At 38.6% G+C, this 20,312-nt stretch overlaps 3 protein-coding genes across 9 annotated transcripts in view; 1 reads left to right on the top strand and 2 right to left on the bottom strand.

The window, feature by feature from the left end:
• The window catches only part of RAD9B (RAD9 checkpoint clamp component B), a 34,854-nt gene extending 31,328 nt beyond the window's left edge, over positions 1–3,526 (bottom strand). Inside the window, exons 1-2 of one of the 5 annotated variants that reach the window (XM_019950372.3) lie at positions 3,360–3,526; positions 813–883 (exon numbers count right to left, since the gene is read on the bottom strand). In XM_019950372.3, the coding sequence (XP_019805931.1) occupies positions 813–883; positions 3,360–3,396 (108 nt within the window). In that variant the 5' untranslated portion in view covers positions 3,397–3,526. Of the gene's footprint in view, positions 1–812; positions 884–3,359 lie in introns of those variants that run through there. The other 4 variants (XM_073790074.1, XM_033836882.2, XM_073790075.1 and 1 more) reach the window with 4 other exon arrangements.
• A 61-nt stretch (positions 3,527–3,587) lies between these two features.
• VPS29 (VPS29 retromer complex component) lies at positions 3,588–10,947 on the top strand. Of its 2 annotated transcripts, XM_004310837.4 has the most exons (5): positions 3,675–3,692; positions 5,699–5,710; positions 7,997–8,188; positions 9,953–10,188; positions 10,441–10,947. In XM_004310837.4, the coding sequence occupies exons 1-5, from the start codon at positions 3,690–3,692 to the stop codon at positions 10,556–10,558; spliced, it is 561 nt and encodes a 186-aa protein (XP_004310885.1). In that variant the 5' UTR covers positions 3,675–3,689; the 3' UTR covers positions 10,559–10,947. The 2 variants fall into 2 exon arrangements, with proteins under 2 accessions (XP_004310886.1, XP_004310885.1); XM_004310838.4 differs by lacking the exon at positions 5,699–5,710 and having other exon boundaries at positions 3,588–3,692.
• On the bottom strand, positions 10,494–20,256 carry FAM216A (family with sequence similarity 216 member A). 2 transcript variants are annotated; one of them, XM_019950508.3, is made up of 7 exons: positions 19,710–20,256; positions 18,308–18,342; positions 16,175–16,296; positions 14,814–14,943; positions 14,549–14,732; positions 13,909–13,991; positions 10,494–12,559 (listed from the first exon to the last, which is right to left on the bottom strand). In XM_019950508.3, exons 1-7 carry the CDS (start codon positions 19,799–19,801, stop codon positions 12,441–12,443), a joined length of 765 nt encoding a protein of 254 aa, XP_019806067.1. In that variant the 5' UTR covers positions 19,802–20,256; the 3' UTR covers positions 10,494–12,440. The 2 variants fall into 2 exon arrangements, with proteins under 2 accessions (XP_019806067.1, XP_019806066.1); XM_019950507.3 differs by having other exon boundaries at positions 18,302–18,342; positions 19,710–20,254.
• Between the last annotated feature and the right edge of the window lie 56 nt (positions 20,257–20,312).

The raw sequence follows: 20,312 nt of genomic DNA, 5'->3' as shown, positions 1-20,312 counted from the left end.
AATTTAAATTTTAATTTAATTTAATTTTAATTTAAAAAATTCTATTATGTTTAACATCGCATTGAAGTATGTCCGAGTAAGGCTATGGGATGTGAACTGCATGATATGGACTACATTATACACATAAGTTATAGTACTGATGTAATATGGACTGCATTATACAGTGTGCATTTAATTTTCATATGTACACACATCTAAACGGAATATATTATATATAGGTATTAAGTCTAAAATCCTGCATGCTGAAATTGTATTTTTCTTTGTTTGTTTTTGGTAACAAGAACATATTTATAATTGTAAAAATGTAAATGCCCACAGGGGCCTTAACTTTAAAGCACAAAGTGGCAGAAGGCAATATAAAAGGGAGTAAAAAGATTGCAGCAAAATTTTCCCTCGCCTAAAGGGAGAAACTGTTAGTCAGCCAACTACTTCCACTTGGGAATGCAGGCCCCAAACTATCAGATCTTCTGAGTTTTCAACAGAATCAGGAAATTCAGATTTTTATGTGGACTCTCCCAATTACTGTTAGAATATTATTTCATTTTTTTAAAAAAACATAGTGCAGGCCCCACAAAACATTTCTGCAAGCCATGTCTAGCCTCTTGACCACCAGTTTGTTTCTTCTGGCTTAAATCAACTGTGTATGATTTTTAAGTTTACCACGCTCTAAATGTATTTAGATATGTAAAATAAAGATGAACAGTGAAAGGGCTGATTAGAATTTCTGGATTTCCTAGTTAACATTCAATCTGGACTGGGATTTATAAACATCTTCTTTTTTCCTTAATCTATTAGTTAAATTTCTTACTTACACCTTTTTCAGAAGGGTCTACCCACAGCTCATCACTAATTCGTGAGAGTGCTTGGATCGCTTTCCCAAATACTATGGAGAAAAAGAAAGGTGCCTTTTACATTCTTTTTCTCAAACAATAAAATCATAGGACTACTTTAGCATTCACAGGACTCAAGATAAATTCATAAAGAACAGTGTTTTATAGACTAATGCTACAAATTGTTTTAAGAAATATGGTATAATACCCTTGGCAAAATGCCAGACACATAGTAAGTGCTCAATAAATTAACAGAATGAGGGATTTCCCTGGTGGTCTAGTGCCTAAGACTCTGCCCTCCCAATGCAGGGGGCCTGGGTTAGATCCCCAGTCAGGGAACTAGATCCCGGGAACTAGATCTAGATCCTGCATGCTGCAACTAAGACCCAGCGCAGCCAAATATATAAGTAAATATTTAAAAAAATAATAAATTCACAGAGTGAGTGTGTGAAATAATAAAATGCAACAAAATTCTTCCTTTCTATATGTTCACAGTGTTGCATGGAACTATTGTGGCAAGCCAGTTTCCATACTAATGCATTTTTAAACTTGGTTTAAATAAATGTATACCCCCACCCCCCAAAAGTGTGAAAACAGAGCATATAGGAGATGGTTTGAAGGGTTTTAATAACTTCACAGGCAGCAAAGTCAAAACAAGTCATGAGAGAGAAATTAGAGGAATTCAAGATGTATCTCTGATGTTCGAGCACAGAACATGCCAGATCTTCCCAGAAAACACAGTTAGATGCCCTGTCAGAAAGAGAGGCCAGGGCTGGATGAAATATTGGTCTTATCTGGTATGACACCATTTGTGTTCTTATAAATTATAAGTAAAAAATATGGCAAACAGATATGGGATACTATGATGCAATAAAAATGGATGGCCATATCAATCCATGGAAAAGTAGAAAAAAGGAAAAATAATTTCAGAACATAAAATCAGATTATCATGCTTAAGAATCAGAGTTGGCTGGCTTCCCTGGTGGCGCAGTGATTAAGAATCCGCCTGCCAATGCAGGGGACACAGGTTCGAGCCCTGGTCCGGGAAGATGCCACATGCCGTGGAGCAACAACTACTGAGCCTGCGCTCTACAGCCCGTGAGCCACAACTACTGAGCCCACGTGCCACAACTACTGAATCCCACGCACCTAAAACCCATGCTCCACAACAAGAGAAGCCACCGCAATGAGAAGCGTGCGCACCGCAACGAAGAATAGCCCCCGCTCGCTGCAACTAGAGAAAGCCCGCGCGCAGCAACGAAGACCCAACGCAGCCAAAAATAAATAGATAAATAAATTAAAAAAAGAATCAGAGTTGGGGAAATTCCCTGGTGGTCTGGTGGTTAGGACGCCGCAATTCCACTGCCAAGGGCCCAGGTTCAATCCCTGGTGGGGGAACTAAGATCCCGCAAGCTGCACGGCACAGCCGGAAGTGGGGGTGCAGGCCTCAAACTGAGAAAGAGAGGATGACTAGGGGGAGAAAAAGAGGCGTTTGTCCCTTTTTACCACTTCACATTCACCACTTCTTCCTGGAGCTAGCTAATGAAGACCTTTCATTCATTCAATGAATATTTATTGAGCACCTAGTATGTTCCAAGGACGGTACAAGCCAAGGTAATGCGGGTATAGCAATGAACAAGACGGGTTTACAGCTCCTGCCCTCACAGGGCTTAGAGTTACGGAGGAAAAACAAATTTAAACAATCATACAAATTATCACTTATTGAGAACTAAGGTACACACTGCAAGAAAGAACTTTCTAGAACTCTGAGAACATGCAACAATGGGGGGTCTTGTGCTTCCCTTTCCTGTTCATTAATACTGTTCCATAGAGGTTGTCAACACAGGGGAAGCCGGCTGCAACACAAGATGCCTTTCAATAATCACTTTCAGGTTATGATCTGTATGACCATTACTTTTCTAAATAGAGACTTTCTGGAGTAACTTACATGTTTAAAGTACCATTTACAATAAACAATAGTTCTCATACATTCCCATTCATTACTGAGCTCTTTACCTGCATTTTATTCCTACAATAAACCCTATAATGAAGATGCTGTTAATATTCTCATTTTACAAATAAGAAAACTGAGCCCGGAAGTGATTCCGTGGCTTGTCCCAGGTCATACATTAAAAATGCTAGAATTTGGTGAAAAAAAACAGGTTTATGCTTTTTTCTCATGGCACTAAAATACTTCTACTGTCCAAGCACTGTTTTTCCCAACTTCCCACACAGTCCTATCGTCCCGAGTTTGAAGCTGCCCTTCCAATATTTGTCCAGATAGTGCAACTTCATTTTATGGACACCTATGAATATAAATATTATGCATAAATAAAAGCAGATGGGCCGTCATTCGCCCCTCAGAAGCTAACAGGACCCTGGGTGGGTGGGTGCCGGCTGTGGCCAGGCCTTGTGTCCTCAGCACCTAGGCAGAAAGGCAAAGATCAAGAAACTAGACGATGGTGGAAACTTCCCCATGAACCCTAGGCTTTCCCTTTTCTACACAGAAAGTCAAAAAGGCCTCTGCACCTTTCACCTGACTGCCGCTCATCCCGCACTTCAGCATGACTGCAATCCCTAAAAATGTCAGTCACTCTGCGCGCCTCAGCTCGAGGGCCCCAGGCGCCCGGATGTTGCCCGCACTTTTGGAAACTTCGCGATCTTGGCCACCGCCCCACCACAATTTCCCAAAGAACAACTTCGCTTTACGGCGGCGAAGAGCCTAAGCGGGCCTCCGTAGAGCTGTCTCTCGCCGACTTCTCTTCTCATTGGTTGTGAGCGAGGTGGGCGGGTTGTCGAGGCGTCTGAGGAAGAGAGGGCGGCGGCGGTTGTGGTGACTGAGCGGAGCCCAGTGACAGGATGGTGAGGGCGGCAGCTGCGGCGACAGAGGCCTGCCTCTCGGTTGGGGTGCTGCGTCGTTGGGAGACGCTGGGAGTCTCTGGGCGAGGGCTTAAACGATCCCGGAGGCCGTGGCGGGCGCGGCCGGGGCCCGGGCCTGGGGAAAGACAAGGGAGGAAAGAGCGGCCACCTCTGGGTGCGGCCAGCCCTGGCCTCGCAGCCCAGCCCCAGGAGCCACAGGACGTCCAAGGGGGGAAAGGGTCCCTTTCAGCTGCTGCTTCTGTCACGAGCCCCTCACGCCCGAGCCGGGGAAGGCCTTTGGGCCTGTGCCTCGAGCGTCCCAGAGAAAGGAGCACGGGAACTCCGCTGCTTCCAGACGTTTCCTTGCTCCTTTCGCGCAAAAAGCCCCTCCCGCTAGTAGGTAACCCACCGGTTACCACCCCCATGTGGCGAAAGCTGGCTTCTCGGAGGCAAAACGGGAAGAAGCAAACTACCATTTAGTTTGCTGTCTAGAGAAAGTGGATAAGAGCTGTCCCCTTCGCCCCTGAAATACCGTGCAGCTGCCGTTGAAATGTGGCAGTGGGCCCTGAAAAGGACTGGATTTAGCTTTTAGGGTTGCTGGAACTACTTCCTCAGGCTGCTGCGACCCTTTAGAGCAGGATTCCTTAATGGTTTTCGAACTCCTTGAAATGGTTTGAAATACGTTTTGGAACGTTTTTCTGGTGAAAGGGTCATTGTTGGCAGCAAGGAGTAGTTTGGGAAGCTTTACCTCATTCGTCCATCAGATTGACCCAGATCATCCCCTCACCCCCAGGAGGTCGGTACCCCAAGGCCTGCGTACGTGAAAACTCGGGAACTGCTGCCAGAGAGGGCTAATAGCGGTAATCAGATTTTCAAAGTGCCCTTGACCCCCTACAAAGTGAAGAACGGTTTTAAAAGGATTTCTCATGATCTTGGTATTTGTGTTGCTGAAAAGAGACTTCTCTCTCTGATGAACATCTATTGCATTTTTAAGATGATCGTGATTCTATGACCAGCAGCCTTTAAGGTGCCTTATAGACGTGACAGCCAAAGATTCATGGTCTCTGGTTCTTTAGCTTCTTTATGTATGTTAGAGACTTTAATCCCACTTTTGATTTTTGCTTCTAAACAGACTCCAGATTAGAGTAGTCCAGTTTACAGTAATTTTGAGACAGTTATCCCTGGGAGAAGATGAAATTACCTGACATGATTTCTATATTAATGTTTCTGAAGTTTTTTTGAGAGGTGAACACTTTTTCATGGTAGTTGTACTGAAATATCACTTTTCATGTGAAATAGAACTGGGCAAAATTTAGAGTTAGTCAATTCTTTTACAATTAAAAGCATTTTATTTGGCAAAAGAGACCAGAAATGTTCAATATACAGTAGTATCCAGAGTCTATGGGCAGCAAATTCAAGTGTGGGGAAAGTCCAGATTTAGCTGGAGGAAGGTGTCTGCTTTTATCATCCAGTACATCCAATACTTGATAATGTATTCACAGTGCTGTGTTAGATCTTCTGTACAAAATGACCTAGCTGCAGCATAATTTTCCAACTACTAGAATTTTAAACATAGGAGGATTAAAATCAATATACTTGAAGAATAATTAGTCCTAAAGGATCCAGAAAATGTTAGCTTTCATTTAAGCTATTGCTGATGAATTTTCCAAATAAAATTCTAAACAGAACAGGAAACAAAACGGATGGGAGTCAAAGTGGCGAATGAGATTAGGAAAAGTCGAAAAAATTTTAAGTGTGTGTGTGTGAGAGAGAGAGATATCTAATAGTACAGCAAATGGTTCTTTTGGTAATGTTTTGAGCAAAGCTGATTTTTAACATTTTCTTTCATAACACTCAGAAATCATTAACAGTTGTTTGCATATTCATTCGATGAGTTTTTTGTTCTTTTTTTGGTTTGTTTCTTTTCGTTGCTTTCTTTTAACATTGGTCATGTTTCACCCTTTTTTTTTCATTCCCCTGTCTGCAATCAACTTCTTCATTCCACTAAGGCTGGGCACAGAGTAAGTTTCTTCTCTTAGCTCCTACTAACAATGGTGGTTGGGTGCTGTTACTGGGATTTCACCCTTTTATGTCTATCAAATAGGAAGTAACCAAATTCCTATGCTTTGATTAGGTTGGTTCTTTATTTGAATTTAACAAGACTGCCATTTCCAGGATCTTTTGCTGTCTTAAAAGACTCTGTAATCTATGTCTAACCTGAACTGTCCAAAGTGTGGAATTTGGGCAAAGACACTGCTCAAAGTATGGTATTTGTTATGTGACACTATTCCCCCTATAACTTAAAAAGCTGCAGGAAATCAAAGTCCTAGTAAGGATCCTTACTAATTTGAAATAGTTTCTGTGTGGCCATTCATAGTTATATCTTTAGACTGCTAATAGTCTAGGTACACTTGGGCATAATCCTCAGTACATTATAGAATTTAGCTCATAGATCATTATAAAGTATCATGTCTTACTAATGTTCGTTCTACCACATTCAGATTGAACAGCTCATTCATTATTAGGCCCAAACATTTTCAACCTGTTATAGACATATACCCTTAATTTATGAGTTTGAGGTTCTTTTTTTTTTAATATAGAAATCTATTTTTTTACCTTTTTCTCAAATGCCAGCTTCCCACATTAACTATGTACTTCAATTCATATCTGAAGGGATCCCCCTCTAAAGATGAAGATTGTTCTATCTCCAGGTACTTTTGTATTGATTATCACTGAGGGTGGAAATTATGTGGTGGTTTTTAGTTTCATAGATGTTTTGTCCACTAAGATTTGGATTGAAACAATATGTCATTGAGCAAATACCAGCTGAAACTACTCTTTGTAAAGAAGCTTATTTAATAATTTCTTTTAAAGTGAGCTAGTTTTGTAACCTTGTGTTACCTCAGTTACTTTATATCCTGATAACATTTCCTTTCCTTTGTAATCATTTTGATATTTGTTGCAAGATGAATCAAGCTTATTGTGGTAATAATTTTAATTTTACACATTTTGGTTTTGATTAATTTCAACTTACAAAGTCTGTAGTGGCCAAACTTTGCTGTTTATCCTGTTTTAGATATTTAATGTTTGGTAATATTAAAGAATAGTAATGCGTTCTTTAGAACCAGTTAAAGGGCATGTACATTTATGGATGGGATATCTGTGTGGGAAAGCATCCTGTCATAGAATGAAGGTGCTTATACTGTCTGCAGCCATACCACCCTGAACGCGCCAGATCTCGTCTGAAGGTGCTTATACCAATGGACATGGAGAAATTGATTCTCTTGTCCTTTGGAGGGCGAATACTATTTTTTTTGTTTGTTTGTTTTGTTTTGTTTTGTTTTTTGCGAATACTATTTTTAAATGATCTTTTTGACATTATTGTGTTAAGTGGTGTATATATGTCAAATCTTGAAATTTTAAAATTAAAAATCTGCAGGATTGAGGTTTTTTAATTCTTTTATATTTATATGCAGAATTTGGTTTTGTCGTCTGAGATTGTTCCAACTCTAAACCACCTCCTGCTGAATTCATCACTTATTTAGCTGATCTCTCTCTTTTTTTAATGCTCTAATGCACATGAAAGATTGATATGTTATTTTAAGTTTGGGAACTAAACTGAAGATACATAGACAGTTTGATCTAAACAAAAATATGACAGTCAGGATGTCTAATGATGAAGGAAAGAGAAGATAACAAAATTATAGTTCAGAAGCACATGTTTGCCCTATTGAAACTCTTTGCAACATAGGCTGTTTTTATTCCTCTGCAATGTATAGTTAATATTTTAAGTAACAAATATTGTAAATTTTGGCTACTGTTCCTCCAAATAGTTGTCAGTCTAGTAAATTATAGAGTTAACTTTTTTTCCTCTATAATTTTAACCATTCTTTTTATTAACATCCCTGGAATCAATATATGATGTTTTACATTAAAACTGCAGAAATATGAATTACCATATCAAATTCCATAGGGCCTGGTAGTATATTTTTCATTTTTCAATTTTTTTTGAGTGTAATTTATAGGTCTCTGAATGAATCGCTTTAGAAAGCTTGATTTTATTCTTGATAAATAGAATGATTACCTGTATTGTGTGCACGCCTATTTATGACCCAAATAAACGAAGATTGATTTAGAATCATATGTGTGTTTAAGTGGTCATGATAGGAACTATGTGAGTAACTTCTGCTCTTTTGGGTTTTGGAATCTCTGATTAGTTTAATTTAAAAGAGGACTTATGGGAGGAGAATATCTTGTTTTGAAATCATGTTTAACATTACACCTTTTCTCACCTTGAAACTTTAAAGTTGGTGTTGGTATTAGGAGACCTGCACATCCCACACCGGTGCAACAGTTTGCCAGCTAAATTCAAAAAACTGCTGGTGCCAGGAAAGATTCAGCACATTCTCTGCACTGGAAACCTTTGCACCAAAGAGAGTTATGACTATCTCAAGACTCTGGCTGGTGATGTTCATATTGTGAGAGGAGACTTCGATGAGGTGATGTACTTCCCTTTCCCTTCCCAAATATTCCCTTTCCTTTTTTTTTCCTGTTGTGTTGATTATATATTAATTAAAGATTTCCTTTTCTTGATTTTTATATATAAGGTTTATTTTTGAGACCAGAGTTTCTCAACTGTTAAGGTTTGTTTTGCTTTTTTTTTTTTTTTTTTTAGTTTTCCAATGTAAAATTATTACACATACCCCTCCCTTACAGTTTGAAAATCACTGATTTTAGACTACTTAATAAACATATTACATACTTGTTCTAATTAAATTGATATGGTTTTGTCAATATTTTTTGTAGTACTATCATTTAGTTTAAAAAGTTTTTGTCAGGAACTTACCCCGCCACCACCTCTGCTACCCTGTTCCAAGCTACTTATCACTTTACTGTGTTCCAGCTTCCTGACTCTATCCTTGCTCCCTCCACAGTTTATTCTCCACGTAGCAACCAGAGTGATCCTTTTTAGGTGAAGATTACATCACTTCTCTGCTGAAAACCCTGCCATGGCTCCCTATCTCAAAGGTTAACTATAAACAGGCATGAGGGAGTTTTGAGAAGGGGATAGACTTTTCTATATCTTACTGTGGCAGTGCTTACACAACTGTATGCATTTGTCAAAACTCCTTGAATTGTATACCAAAAAGGGTAATTTTCCTGTACGTAAATTTTACCTCAATAAACCTAACTTTAAAGGAAAAATAAGGAGTTCTGGAGTTCCAACTTTGCCCATTAATTAATAATGAGATTTTAGGCAAGTTACATCCTCTTTCTTAGTTCCCTACTATGTAAATATGATTGGAATAGATGATTTTTAAGACCCATGACAGTGCTAACATTGTATGACATAGCTTAATAAACCTGATTCTAGTATGAAAATTTTATTTTTTATTCCTAGGAATATAAGCTTTTTCATAAACTATTTAAATTCATTGGTGCTTTTTTTTTTTGGTTTTAAGTTTGAATAAACTAGAGGTGGCATGAAAGTGAAAAGTGGGGTGGGGGGATGAGAAGGGAAGGGGCAGACATCTTGTCAATAATTCGAGTATATGTTTGCCATTTGTTAAAAATATATTAGGGGTTCTGTTTATGATATGCTAAAGATAGTTTCAGTAGCAAGAATTAAATTTTTTGCTTGACCCTGGAGCCATACTACCAGGGTTTGGATCTTGGCTCACACACTTAATAACGTGTGCTCCTAGGCAAGTTATTTTAACCTCTCTGTGCCTCAGTTTCCTCATCCATAAAATGGGAGTCATAATAGAATCTACCTCTTAGGATTGTTTGTAATTATTACATAGGTTGATATTTATAAACTTCTTAGAATAGTGCCTGGTTCATACTAAGTGCTACATAAGTTTAACTATCATTATTATTTTAAGCCATCTATGTAACTATTAAAACCTGGGATATAATTTGAACATATCCTAGCTTACAGGTCATATTCCTTGGATTCTTAGATAAAGGAAACATAAATTTGGGGGAATTATCCTTTACAGAAAGCCGAAAAGAACTCATTCTATAAAAAAAAAACTCAACAAAGGGATTGCATGATAAGTTCCAGTGTACCTAAAGTAAATTATGTTTTGAGCACCGTTGCAGCCTTAGAGATTGAGAAGAAATCAAATATTTAACAAATATGTTGGTTGTGGAGCACTGTAGTAAAACACCCATATGAGATTGAATATTTAAGAAGGTTATTTTTTAAACCTCTATGTCTCTAAAATATTTGTTTTTCTTATGTCTATTTCATATTTTAGAATCTGAATTATCCAGAACAGAAAGTTGTAACTGTTGGGCAGTTCAAAATTGGTTTGATCCATGGACATCAAGTTATTCCATGGGGAGATATGGCCAGCTTAGCCCTGTTGCAGAGGCAGTTTGATGTGGATATTCTTATTTCAGGACACACACATAAATTTGAAGCATTTGAGCATGAAAATAAATTCTACATTAATCCAGGTTCTGCCACTGGAGCATATAATGCCTTGGAAACGTAAGTAGTATGCAATTTGGGAATTTGGGGGTTTCATAAAGTTAATAATTGTACAAGTGACATTTCATAAAAGAGAAATGTGATTATTTAAATAATTATAGCCTTTTTGGCAATCTTCTGTTGGTGATTATTCTTTTTAATATGTCTAACAACCAGATTTCTCCTTGAATCCAAATTGTCATCCTAAATTGAAATTTATAGTGCTACTGCTTTTTAGTACAAAACACTGACATTATTTATATTTTCTTCCAGAAACATTATTCCTTCATTTGTGTTGATGGATATCCAAGCTTCTACAGTTGTCACTTATGTGTATCAGCTAATTGGAGACGACGTGAAAGTAGAACGAATTGAATACAAAAAATCTTAAAGCGAGGCGTGTCCTGATGATATTTCTGTTGGGCTTTTTTTTTTTTCCATTCCGCTGTTCAACTCAAGTAATTAAATGTTTAAGAGCCACAAAATTGTATCACTTTTATAATATTTTGCAGTAAAATGTAATCTCGTCTTCTGTTAATACAATGTTCTAAGCTTCTTGTAAACTATAAGATTATATTTAGTTTAAGTATATGATTTCTATGAAAAAACATCCACCACACAGTAAATGGTCACATGTTAAGAAAAATTTATCCTTGTAAATATCTTCATAGTTGATATTTGGAACTTTACTACCAAAGTAGTGCATGAGGAGAAAGAATCTAGATTTTCTTGTATACATTCTTCTCTTCTCCAGTAATAAACAGTTACCTTTCATTTATACTTTCTTGATAAACTGTGTTTTAATTTTTAAAACTTATGAAAATAAGAGGCCAAATGAAACTGCAGACAAGTGTTACAGTGATAAGGTAGATGAGATGACCTTTCAGAGCTCTTTCTTAAAACGTTCTAGGTCATAATGTTGGACTCAGATTTTATTAACTAAATAGAATACCATATTGACATAGTAAATCATCAGTGATTCTTCAGACTGTTGCTTTTAAGTGCCCTATTCTTTACGTTTTAACAAAAAAATTTTTTTAAACACTACTGTGTAATTTGAAAAGATACGTGCACTCCAGTGTTCATAGCAACATTATTTACAATTGCCAAGATATGAAAACAACCTAAGGGTCCATCAACAGAAGAGTGGATAAAGACGATGTGGTGTGTATGTGTGTGTGTGTATGTACACACGTACATACGTACATACACATTGTAATATTAGTCATAAAAAAGTGAAATTTTGCCATTTGCAACAATATGGATGGACTTGGAGGGTATTATGCTAAGTGAAATAAGTCAGATAGAGCAAGACAAATTACTGTATGATATCACTTATATGTGGAATCTAAAAAATAAACTAGTGAATATAACGAAAAGGAAACACAGATGTAGAGAACAAACTAGTGGTTACCAGTGGGGAGAGGGAACTGGGGAGAGGCAAGATAGGGTAGAGGATCAAGAGGTACAAACTATTATGTATAAATAAATAAGCTACAAGGATATATTATACATCACAAAGAATATAGCCAATATTTTACAATAACTATAAATGGAGTATAGCCTTTAAAAATTGTGAATCACTATGTTGTACACCTGCAACTTACATAATATTGTATATCAACTATACCTCAAAAAGTTAAATTTAAAAAAATAAAAATTTAAAACACTAATGTTCTAAAACATTTAGAAGGCAGGCACACTAGAGCAAAAATGTAATGTGAACAATGCTTTCATTAATACAACTATTCCCAACTTAAATCTAGTTTAAGAGTCCAAGTGTTTGGCAATTTTCATAAAATAGGGCAAATTGATATTTCCATTTTTAACTTGTGTTCAAGCAGATAATATTTATTGAGCAAGCCAGGATGTTACCTCTATCAAATGCTATTCTATATCAGGATATTCAGAGTTTTCCTCAGCCTGATTTGGAAAATATTTCCAGGATATTCTAATGTTGCTATTTTAGGACTTACTGTAAACAGAGAATTATACAATGTATTTTTCAGATTTAAAGAAGAAGAATTCAGTTTTAGGTGACAAGAATTTTAATTGTACCTAGCTAGGACTACACGCATATATTTCACACAAATTTTATTACACAAAATATTCGTACATGGAACTACATCAAACCATTTACATGGTAGTAAAAGTTTCTGAACAAACTAAAATTACTTAATGACTTAGTGGTGAATAACAATACTGAATGTAGAGAGGACACGATTCACAATCCCTTCCCCCCACCTTTGGCACATCACCAATACTCAAGATTGTCAAGTTAGCATCAGATGTTCTCCGTGTTCTTCAATTGACATTGATTGCATACACTTATTTAGCAAATCATCTTCCTTTTTTTCTTCATTCATGTATGATTCAGAATCATTTGTGGAAACTGAAGGAAAAAATAAGAGTTTATAATGTCTGTTTTGGAAATAAAGTATTTCATCCTGAAAATTGAGATTTGTATACAAGAACAACCTTCAAAATGACCTACTTTTTTAATAAGCCTTCGGCAAAAACAAATTGCAATTTTCAAAATTTGATTATCTCCCCCTCCCCCTAAATCTCTTATTTTTTAAAATAAGATGCCCAGTACTGTATTCTAGCCAAGTTATTGTATAGCAAATTCTCTGTTACTAAGTCCTATTTTCCCATTGCTTTTCAAAATCTTTTGACTGGGGGAAGTTATAGCTTCAGTATTCTCTGTTTTCCTTAAGTTCCTTCTCATTTCTCTTGGGGGACCATGGGGACTTTTCCTCTATCTGTGGTTTCCTCCAGCTGTTCTTTTTGGAACCAGACTTACCTTCTCCCCTGCCATTTCCCTCATTTCTTGGATAGGCATGGTATGGTACTTACAGCAGAGCTGAGTGGTGCTATCATACAGCAGTAGGATATGGGTTCAGAAGGCCTAAGTTCCCTGTTTCCTACCAACTTCCCTACTCACTGTGGTAGTAACTAGGAAATTATTTAACTTCCACTTAATCCTTTCCACTTTATCAATTCTGAGGAATATTTCTGAGCATTCAGTCTTTCTCTTGCCTTTTTCATTTTGTGATATTCTGTAGTTGTGGTAGAAGGATCCTTTATGCTGATCCTTCCCAAATGTGGATTTGTCTGAGTTGCTCTGTAAAATTTTGATAATAATAATTGGTTTGTTTCCACTGGTTTGAATATTAAACAAAATGGTATAGGTGATATAGCCCTTTGTTAACTATTTGATTCTATACAAAATATTGCTGTCTGGGGACTTCCCTGGTGGTCCATAGGTTACGATTCTGTGCTTCCACTGCAGGGGCAATGAGTTCGATCCCTGATCGGGGAAATAAGATCCTGCATGCAGGAGTCCCTGAGCAGTGTGTTCTTTTAAATGAAAGCAGAAATCGATTTCATGTTTAGTTTTTGTTTGTTTTTTTTGCGGTACGCGGGCCTCTCACTGTTGTGGCCTCTCTCGTTGCGGAGCACAGGCTCCGGACGCGCATGGCTCACGGGCCTAGCCGCTCCGCGGCATGTGGGATCTTACCGGACCGGGGCATGAACCCATGTCCCCTGCATCGGCAGGCGGACTCTCAACCACTGCGCCACCAGGGAAGCCCTCATGTTTAGTTTTGTTTGGAGCAATATAAGCAAGTCACATTCTAAATTTTTTTAATGTCTTCTCTAATAGAAATGGAACTATATTGGGTTTAATATTTTTTAGCATGACATCTTTAAAAATGCATATATTAAGAATTCCACATTTACCTGATTGCATGAACAGTCTGCCTGGTTTTCTAAAAATCTTCAGTGACTTACATCTTGTTTTAGATGCATATCCAGTTTTTAAACTGTAAGAAAGAGAAGCATCTTAATTGGAACCAGCACAGTGAACAGCTGCCAAATGCATGTGGAAGACCATATATGTTCTTTTTATTAAGCTGCCGGCATCACCAAAGAGACCCTTTCAGACCCTGAATTCTCCCGTGACATACTAACCCTGAGATGCAAAGCTAACGATTGTAGCGCAGGTTGAATAATCAGGCATCTTAATCTCTTTTTTCCTTTTTCCTTTTTTGTTTATAGTATTCCCCTGTGCATAAGCCACCATATGCTTCTCCTTTTGAAAGTGTTTGTATTATTTTAAATTTGAGTGGGAATCATTTAAAAGGGCAGTCTTCCATATCTTTAGCTGATCGAAATTTTTACAATTCCACAAAGTTCTAAAAACAGTAACATATCCCAGGCAGCTCAGTAAAGAGACTATAAGATAGCATTCTTTTGTGCTTTTTGTCCAACCTATTCTGAATTTAATAAAGTGAACATATTAGGGAACACAAGATTTAATGTCATTTAGCTCAAATAAAATTGAGGGGTACATTTTTCTCTTAAAGAGTAGGAAACAAACCTTTCTTTGTTTCTCACTGGTCGCCAAAGGGAATGCTGTATGATCATCTCAGGTGCAGATGCAGCTGCAATGTTAGAAGGCCCCGAGTCCTCTCTCTCCAGCTGGTGTCGCCATGTAGTGCAGGGGTAATGCTGCTTCTGTGAGTAACGAGAACTGAGGTGGCTCCTGTGATGAGTGAGGACACCTGTCGCACAAATCACCTCTGTTAGAACACCCTCTTGTTTCTTGTGAGAACTAGTGAGAAACTACCTGGAGGTGCACCTGCCTGGTTTTTGTGAGCTGTGCTGGGTCACATGCATGTACTGCCTCTTCATTAACGTCCTCAGATAGTTTGCATTATAGATCTTAGCAATGCTGCACAGGTAACGCTTCTGGCCTAAGGTGAGGTCTGGATGCTAGAAGACAAAACAAGATTTATAGGCTGCATTGTAGAACAGAGGTTGGCAATATTCCATATCTGAAAGGATAGAATGTTCATTTGGCCAAAAAATTAAGAGAGAAAGAAATGGCCATTTAAATAGTACAAGTGACTCTGTTTGCCATTTCCACTCAAGTGATTCAGATGCCCACTGGGTTTGAGAAACACTGCCCTAGAAGAATAAGGAAAGTGTGAATCTGCTGTCTGTCAATGAGTCTTAGTTCCCATGTGCCTCTCAGTGAGTGTAGGCATCTTGCCTTCTGAATATGATGTTTGAGGTGGTACCTCAAAAGTGGTACCTAAAAGAAACACAATTACTCTAGTCTTAGAAACAGTCTTTTCTAGCACCAGAAGAATAACTCTCGGTGTTGGACAGACTGAGGGTAGTCTGTTGGTCTCTTATATAGGTAATTTTTTTTTTTTTTGGCCGTGCCTAGTGGCATGTGGGATATTAGTTCCTGACCTGGGATCAAACCTGTGCCCCCTGCAGTGGAAGTATGGCGTCTTAATCACTGGACCACCAGGGAAGTCCCAGTCATATAAGTAATTTTGACTAAGATTTTCACTGTACTAGCTGATTTTAGAAGTTAACGCTCACCTAAAATGCAAGACTCCACTATATATGCATGTGTATATACATACAAACACAAGATTTACTGAACTGAATAGATAATAAATACAGAGAAAATATTAAATGTTGGTCAGAAATAACTTATCAGTTTGCACAGATCTTTAGTAACCCTAATTTATATTGCTCTAGAGAGGGTACTTCTGCCAGCTATGATCTTTAATGGGTAATACGGGTCAACAGTTATGAAGTGTTTATTGCCATTTTCTTTACTTACTTGCTTTTAATTTTGTGGTCCTTGAGCAAAATCTTTATGAGGTTGGGTTTCTGTCTCTAGAGTGGAACTTTCCTCAAGCATCTTTGTGCTTGGCACTGAGCTTCCTGAGTAAAGGTACATTAGATCCAAAGTATCATAAAACCCTGAAAGAACTCTTATGATAGGGAATCTATAATGATAAAATCCTTGCATTCACTCATGAGTTTACCCAGCAGATATTTATGGACTCCTAGACAATGTGCTGAGTGTACTTGTCTTCTACAGTGCCTTACCCTCTAACTAGCTTATCTTCAATAAAAAGTTCAGCTCTGAATACAAAGACTATCGGTATTTAAATAAAGTATTGGTATTTGGTTAGCATACCTTTAGAAAGGATGTCTCTGTCATTGACTTAGGGATGTGAATTGTTTGAACTTGAGGCGTTTTCCATAACTCTTGCAGCATGGCTATGTGTGAGTTCATTTTGTGTCCATCTTTGAATCTATCTGTAGGCAAGGACATTATTATGTGAATTTCATAAGCAAAGATAAGTTTAACAAATTAATTATTAAGATCCATCTATTTACATGTGTCATTGATTATCCTGGAATACCAGTATGAGTCAGACTGTTAAATCTGAAGAGACATTATGATATGCCATTTGGTTTTAGAGCACACAAAAATCTAAGATATTTATAAATATTTACTATATATAATGATATATAATCATTACATATGGACAAAATTATTTTGAACTCAGCTGAGATGCAAAATGTTGACAGTAACTTATTTCTTTAGTTTATTGTATGTCAGACCATACTAAACAGGAATATACATGCAGGATTTGTGCTTTAAAGATTTTCAAAAATATTTTATCATTCATTTGCCTTCAGTATATAGTTTCGAAATTCTATTCTGCATTAGACTCAAGATAGAATAACACACATTTTATCCCTTTAATGAGGCAGTGTTAAAATGAAGAGCTTTAGGGACTTCCCTGTTGGCGCAGTGGTTAAGAATCCACCTGCCAATGCAGGGGACACGGGTTCAATCCTTGGTCCGGCATGATTCCACATGCCGTGGAGCAGCTAAGCCCATGCGCCACAACTACTGAGCCTGCGCGCCTAGAGCCTGTGCTCCGCAACAAGAGAAGCCATAGCAGTGAGAAGCCCACGCATGGCAGGAAAGAGTAACCCCCACTCGCTGCAACTAGAGAAAGCCCGCGCGCAGCAACAAAGACCCAACACAGCCATAAATTAATTAATTAATAATAATTTAGGGCTTCCCTGGTGGCGCAGTGGTTGAGAGGCCGCCTGCCAATGCAGGGGACGCGGGTCCGTGCCCTGGTCCGGGAAAATCCCACATGCCGCGGAGCGGCTGGGCCCGTGAGCCATGGCCGTTGAGCCTGCGCGTCCGGAGCCTGTGCTCCGCAACGGGAGAGGCCACAACAGTGAGAGGCCCGCGTACCGCAAAAAAAAAAAAATAATAATAATAATTTTTTTAAAAAGAGAAACTGCCATCAAGGGGGTTTCATCTTCTAAAAAATATAAAAAATAAAACAATAATAATAATAGTTAAACGCAACAAACAACCCAATTGAAAATTGGCAAAGGGCTTGAATAGACTTTGGATGTCTCCAAAGAAGATATACAAATGGCTAATATACACATGAAAAGATGCTCACTACCACTAATGATTAGGGAAATGCAAATAAAAATCACAGTGAGATATCACTTAATACCCATAAGGATGACTATCATCAAAAAAACAGAAAACAAGTGTTAGCTGGGATATGGAGAAATTGGAGCCCTGCGCACTGCTGGTGGGAATATATTGAATAAAATGATGCAGCTGCTGTGGAAACAGTATGGCGGTTCCTCAAAAAAAGCAAACAGAATTGCTATATGATTCAGCAATTCCATTTTAAAACAACCACATGTATATAAAATAAATAGTGATATATATGTATATACACGCAGATATGTGTGTGTTTTTCCTAGGTAACTGTTAGGACTATAAATTTTCCAAGGAAAAGCAAAGTGAATTCAGGTTTATATATCACTGAATTGAAATTGCTCCCCTCAAAAAATTAGTGAGAGGTCTTGGGGGCCTGTCTTAACCTCTTACCTCCAGCAGCTCTATCCTTTACTTCAAGTGAGAGGAAAATAGCAGCATTGAGAAATATTTTATGTTCTTTGAAGTTGAACAATTTAGAATTTTCTCCTTCAACCTGTGTATAAACCCCAGGTTGCGTTCTGTCCTTTTCAACCAACATCGGTTATAAACACAGTTCTTTTCAGATTCATTGCAATTTTGAAGTACTCTTTTGATGTGAGATATCTTAACAGGAGACAAAGAACCTGCTGGATTGTTGTTTGAAAATCTTAAAGAGTTTACCAAGGATGCTAATGAAGACTTTTTAAAATTCCATTGTGTGAGTAGTTATAGCAAAACTGGCTTCTCTGAGCCATATTACTGATACATATTATCTGCTTTATATGCTCTACTCACCAATACCTTTGGAATTCTGGTAATAAGAATATCCAGCTGATCTGTTTAAAAAAAAAAGGGATGTAAATAATATGTAATAATTGACAGCTTTATAAGCATTAAAGAAAGTATTTTAAATGAAAAAAGGACAGTATTGCAGATGCTTTTTACTTTTCATGTTTCCATCAGATAATAATGTCTTGCAAATCTTCTCCTGTAATTCTGGTTATATTCTAATGACTCCAGGCTTCTTCAAAGTGGGTTATCTGAGATTTTTACCATTCTGTAAAGGATTTACTGTAAGCCAGATTTGGCTTTACTTTTATAGCCACCTAATCTAATTCCTACACCGAGCTCAATAAAGTTGTTTGGGCTTCTGTGCTATTCATGATATTTTCTTCCTTTATTTTTAATAAAGTAATTTATTGTATGTAATTTAAGGTGAACTGGAACTGATAAGTTAGTCTGGAATGTTGCTAATTTTGTACAAGTTCATTTTTTCTTTTCTCAAATTGACAAACACTCCCCTTTTCCTCTTCCTGCAATTTATTCAATGACCAAGAATTCATTGATCCCCTGAGATACTGGGATCCAGAACTTTGCCAAGCACTGTGACAAACAGAAAAGAAACACACAACCCCATCCTATCTTTAGAAATCCTAAATCCACAAATACATTTATTTTTTTAAAAAAACATGGCCATGGGTGCAGCAGGAGCCATGACGGTGGGCTTCAGAGGAACACCGGGCAATTCTCACTTTTAGGGAATAACTCATGCAAGGGATAAGGAGGTACTGCCCACAGCAGTAACTTCAGCAACTAATTGTCTTCAGCATCCAGGAAATAATAGTAAAAACCTGCTCAAAATGAAATGGATTTATGAAAAAGGAACTACTGAGTGAAGAAAATGTTAAAATCAAGGTGTCTCTAAGATTCAGAGTCATCTGTCTCATTACAGATTATGAATCCCAATTTGACATAAAGGTGGCTAATGTCACACACAGGGAAATGATTTGACTTGTAAGCGCTTCTTTGAACCTCTGTTCCCTTGGTGCCCCCCAACCCCCCAACCCCACCCCGCCAACCCCTTTTTTGTAGAAGTACGTTGACCAGACCGCAAAATTGCCAGCAGATTTCGTAGCGCCCCCTGGGGCAGAAGAGGCACCCAGGCGACTGTCGCAGTCACCGCGTTTAGTCAGTCATTGCACCAACCCTCTTCCTAAGCTTCCCTCTGAAGCCCTTCCCCTAAACTGAGTCGGCTTCCATATTTCCCATCGCGGCCACAACAAAGGTTCTCTCTTCCTCTCACTTCAGTACATTGGGGACCAGTCTACTGGAGCAGCCTGCTCCTACCCACTCCTCTACCCGGGGATCACGACCCGGGGCTGATCGCCATCTTCCCAAACCCCTCAGGGCCCCGCAGCCTCACCCGCCGCCGCCACCCTCGGCCCTGGCCCCTGTGGGCGGCTCTGTGGAAGAACTGCACTCCGTCCACTCGGACACTGGACCCTGGCCGGGCATCTCCTCCCGTGTGCCCTGACCGCGAGCTATGTGCGGGAGAAGCTTTCCCCTTTCCCCTCCCCTGTCAGCACGCGTGCGTCAAGCTGGGCAATACTGGGGGTGAAGAGGCAGACGCCGGATTCCAGCCCCCTCCGATGAAGTCCGGACACTGCCCGAACAGCTTCGGGAGAGCGGGGAGGGCAGATCCACGATCCTGGAGTTAAGTTGGGGGAGGGGCGGGAGTCCTTTAGTTGATTGAGCGTTTGTACGTTTGCATCTTTTTGTGGAAGGGATGCGTCACGGAAAGGAAGTATACCTTCCCTCTAAAACGGAAGGTGCCTTCCACCTCAGTATCCAGATCCTCTGCAAATTTGTAAATCTCGAGGGTCACCATATAGGTCAAACATCAGTACGCAAATAAAGGACCAAAGCACGCGGCTGAGGGATGCAGAGTGTTACGGTTGTCCGTTATCACCAGGGCAACCAGACCTCGCCAGAATCCCAACCTTCTTTTTCAGCCAACTACTTCTGC

The sequence above is a fragment of the Tursiops truncatus genome, chromosome 13, assembly GCF_011762595.2.
Source record: "Tursiops truncatus isolate mTurTru1 chromosome 13, mTurTru1.mat.Y, whole genome shotgun sequence".
Taxonomy (NCBI): domain Eukaryota; kingdom Metazoa; phylum Chordata; class Mammalia; order Artiodactyla; family Delphinidae; genus Tursiops; species Tursiops truncatus.
The sequence above is the reverse complement of the archived record's forward strand: the minus strand, read 5'-3'. Positions and strand labels throughout refer to the sequence as shown.

What these genes read in the sequence shown, in the direction of transcription:
- FAM216A (XM_019950507.3), bottom strand. Translation starts at nt 19,801, where the DNA reads ATGCCCGGCCAGGGTCCAGTGTCCGAGTGGACGGAGTGCAGTTCTTCC. An exon ending in GCCGAGGGTGGCGGCGGCGG is followed by an intron (nt 18,343 to 19,709) that starts GTGAGGCTGCGG and finishes TTTTTTAAACAG; the next exon opens with ATCAGCTGGATATTCTTATT. An exon ending in CCAGAATTCCAAAGGTATTG is followed by an intron (nt 16,297 to 18,301) that starts GTGAGTAGAGCA and finishes CCTTGCCTACAG; the next exon opens with ATAGATTCAAAGATGGACAC.
- VPS29 (XM_004310837.4), top strand. An exon ending in TGAGAGGAGACTTCGATGAG is followed by an intron (nt 8,189 to 9,952) that starts GTGATGTACTTC and finishes TTCATATTTTAG; the next exon opens with AATCTGAATTATCCAGAACA. An exon ending in GCATATAATGCCTTGGAAAC is followed by an intron (nt 10,189 to 10,440) that starts GTAAGTAGTATG and finishes ATTTTCTTCCAG; the next exon opens with AAACATTATTCCTTCATTTG.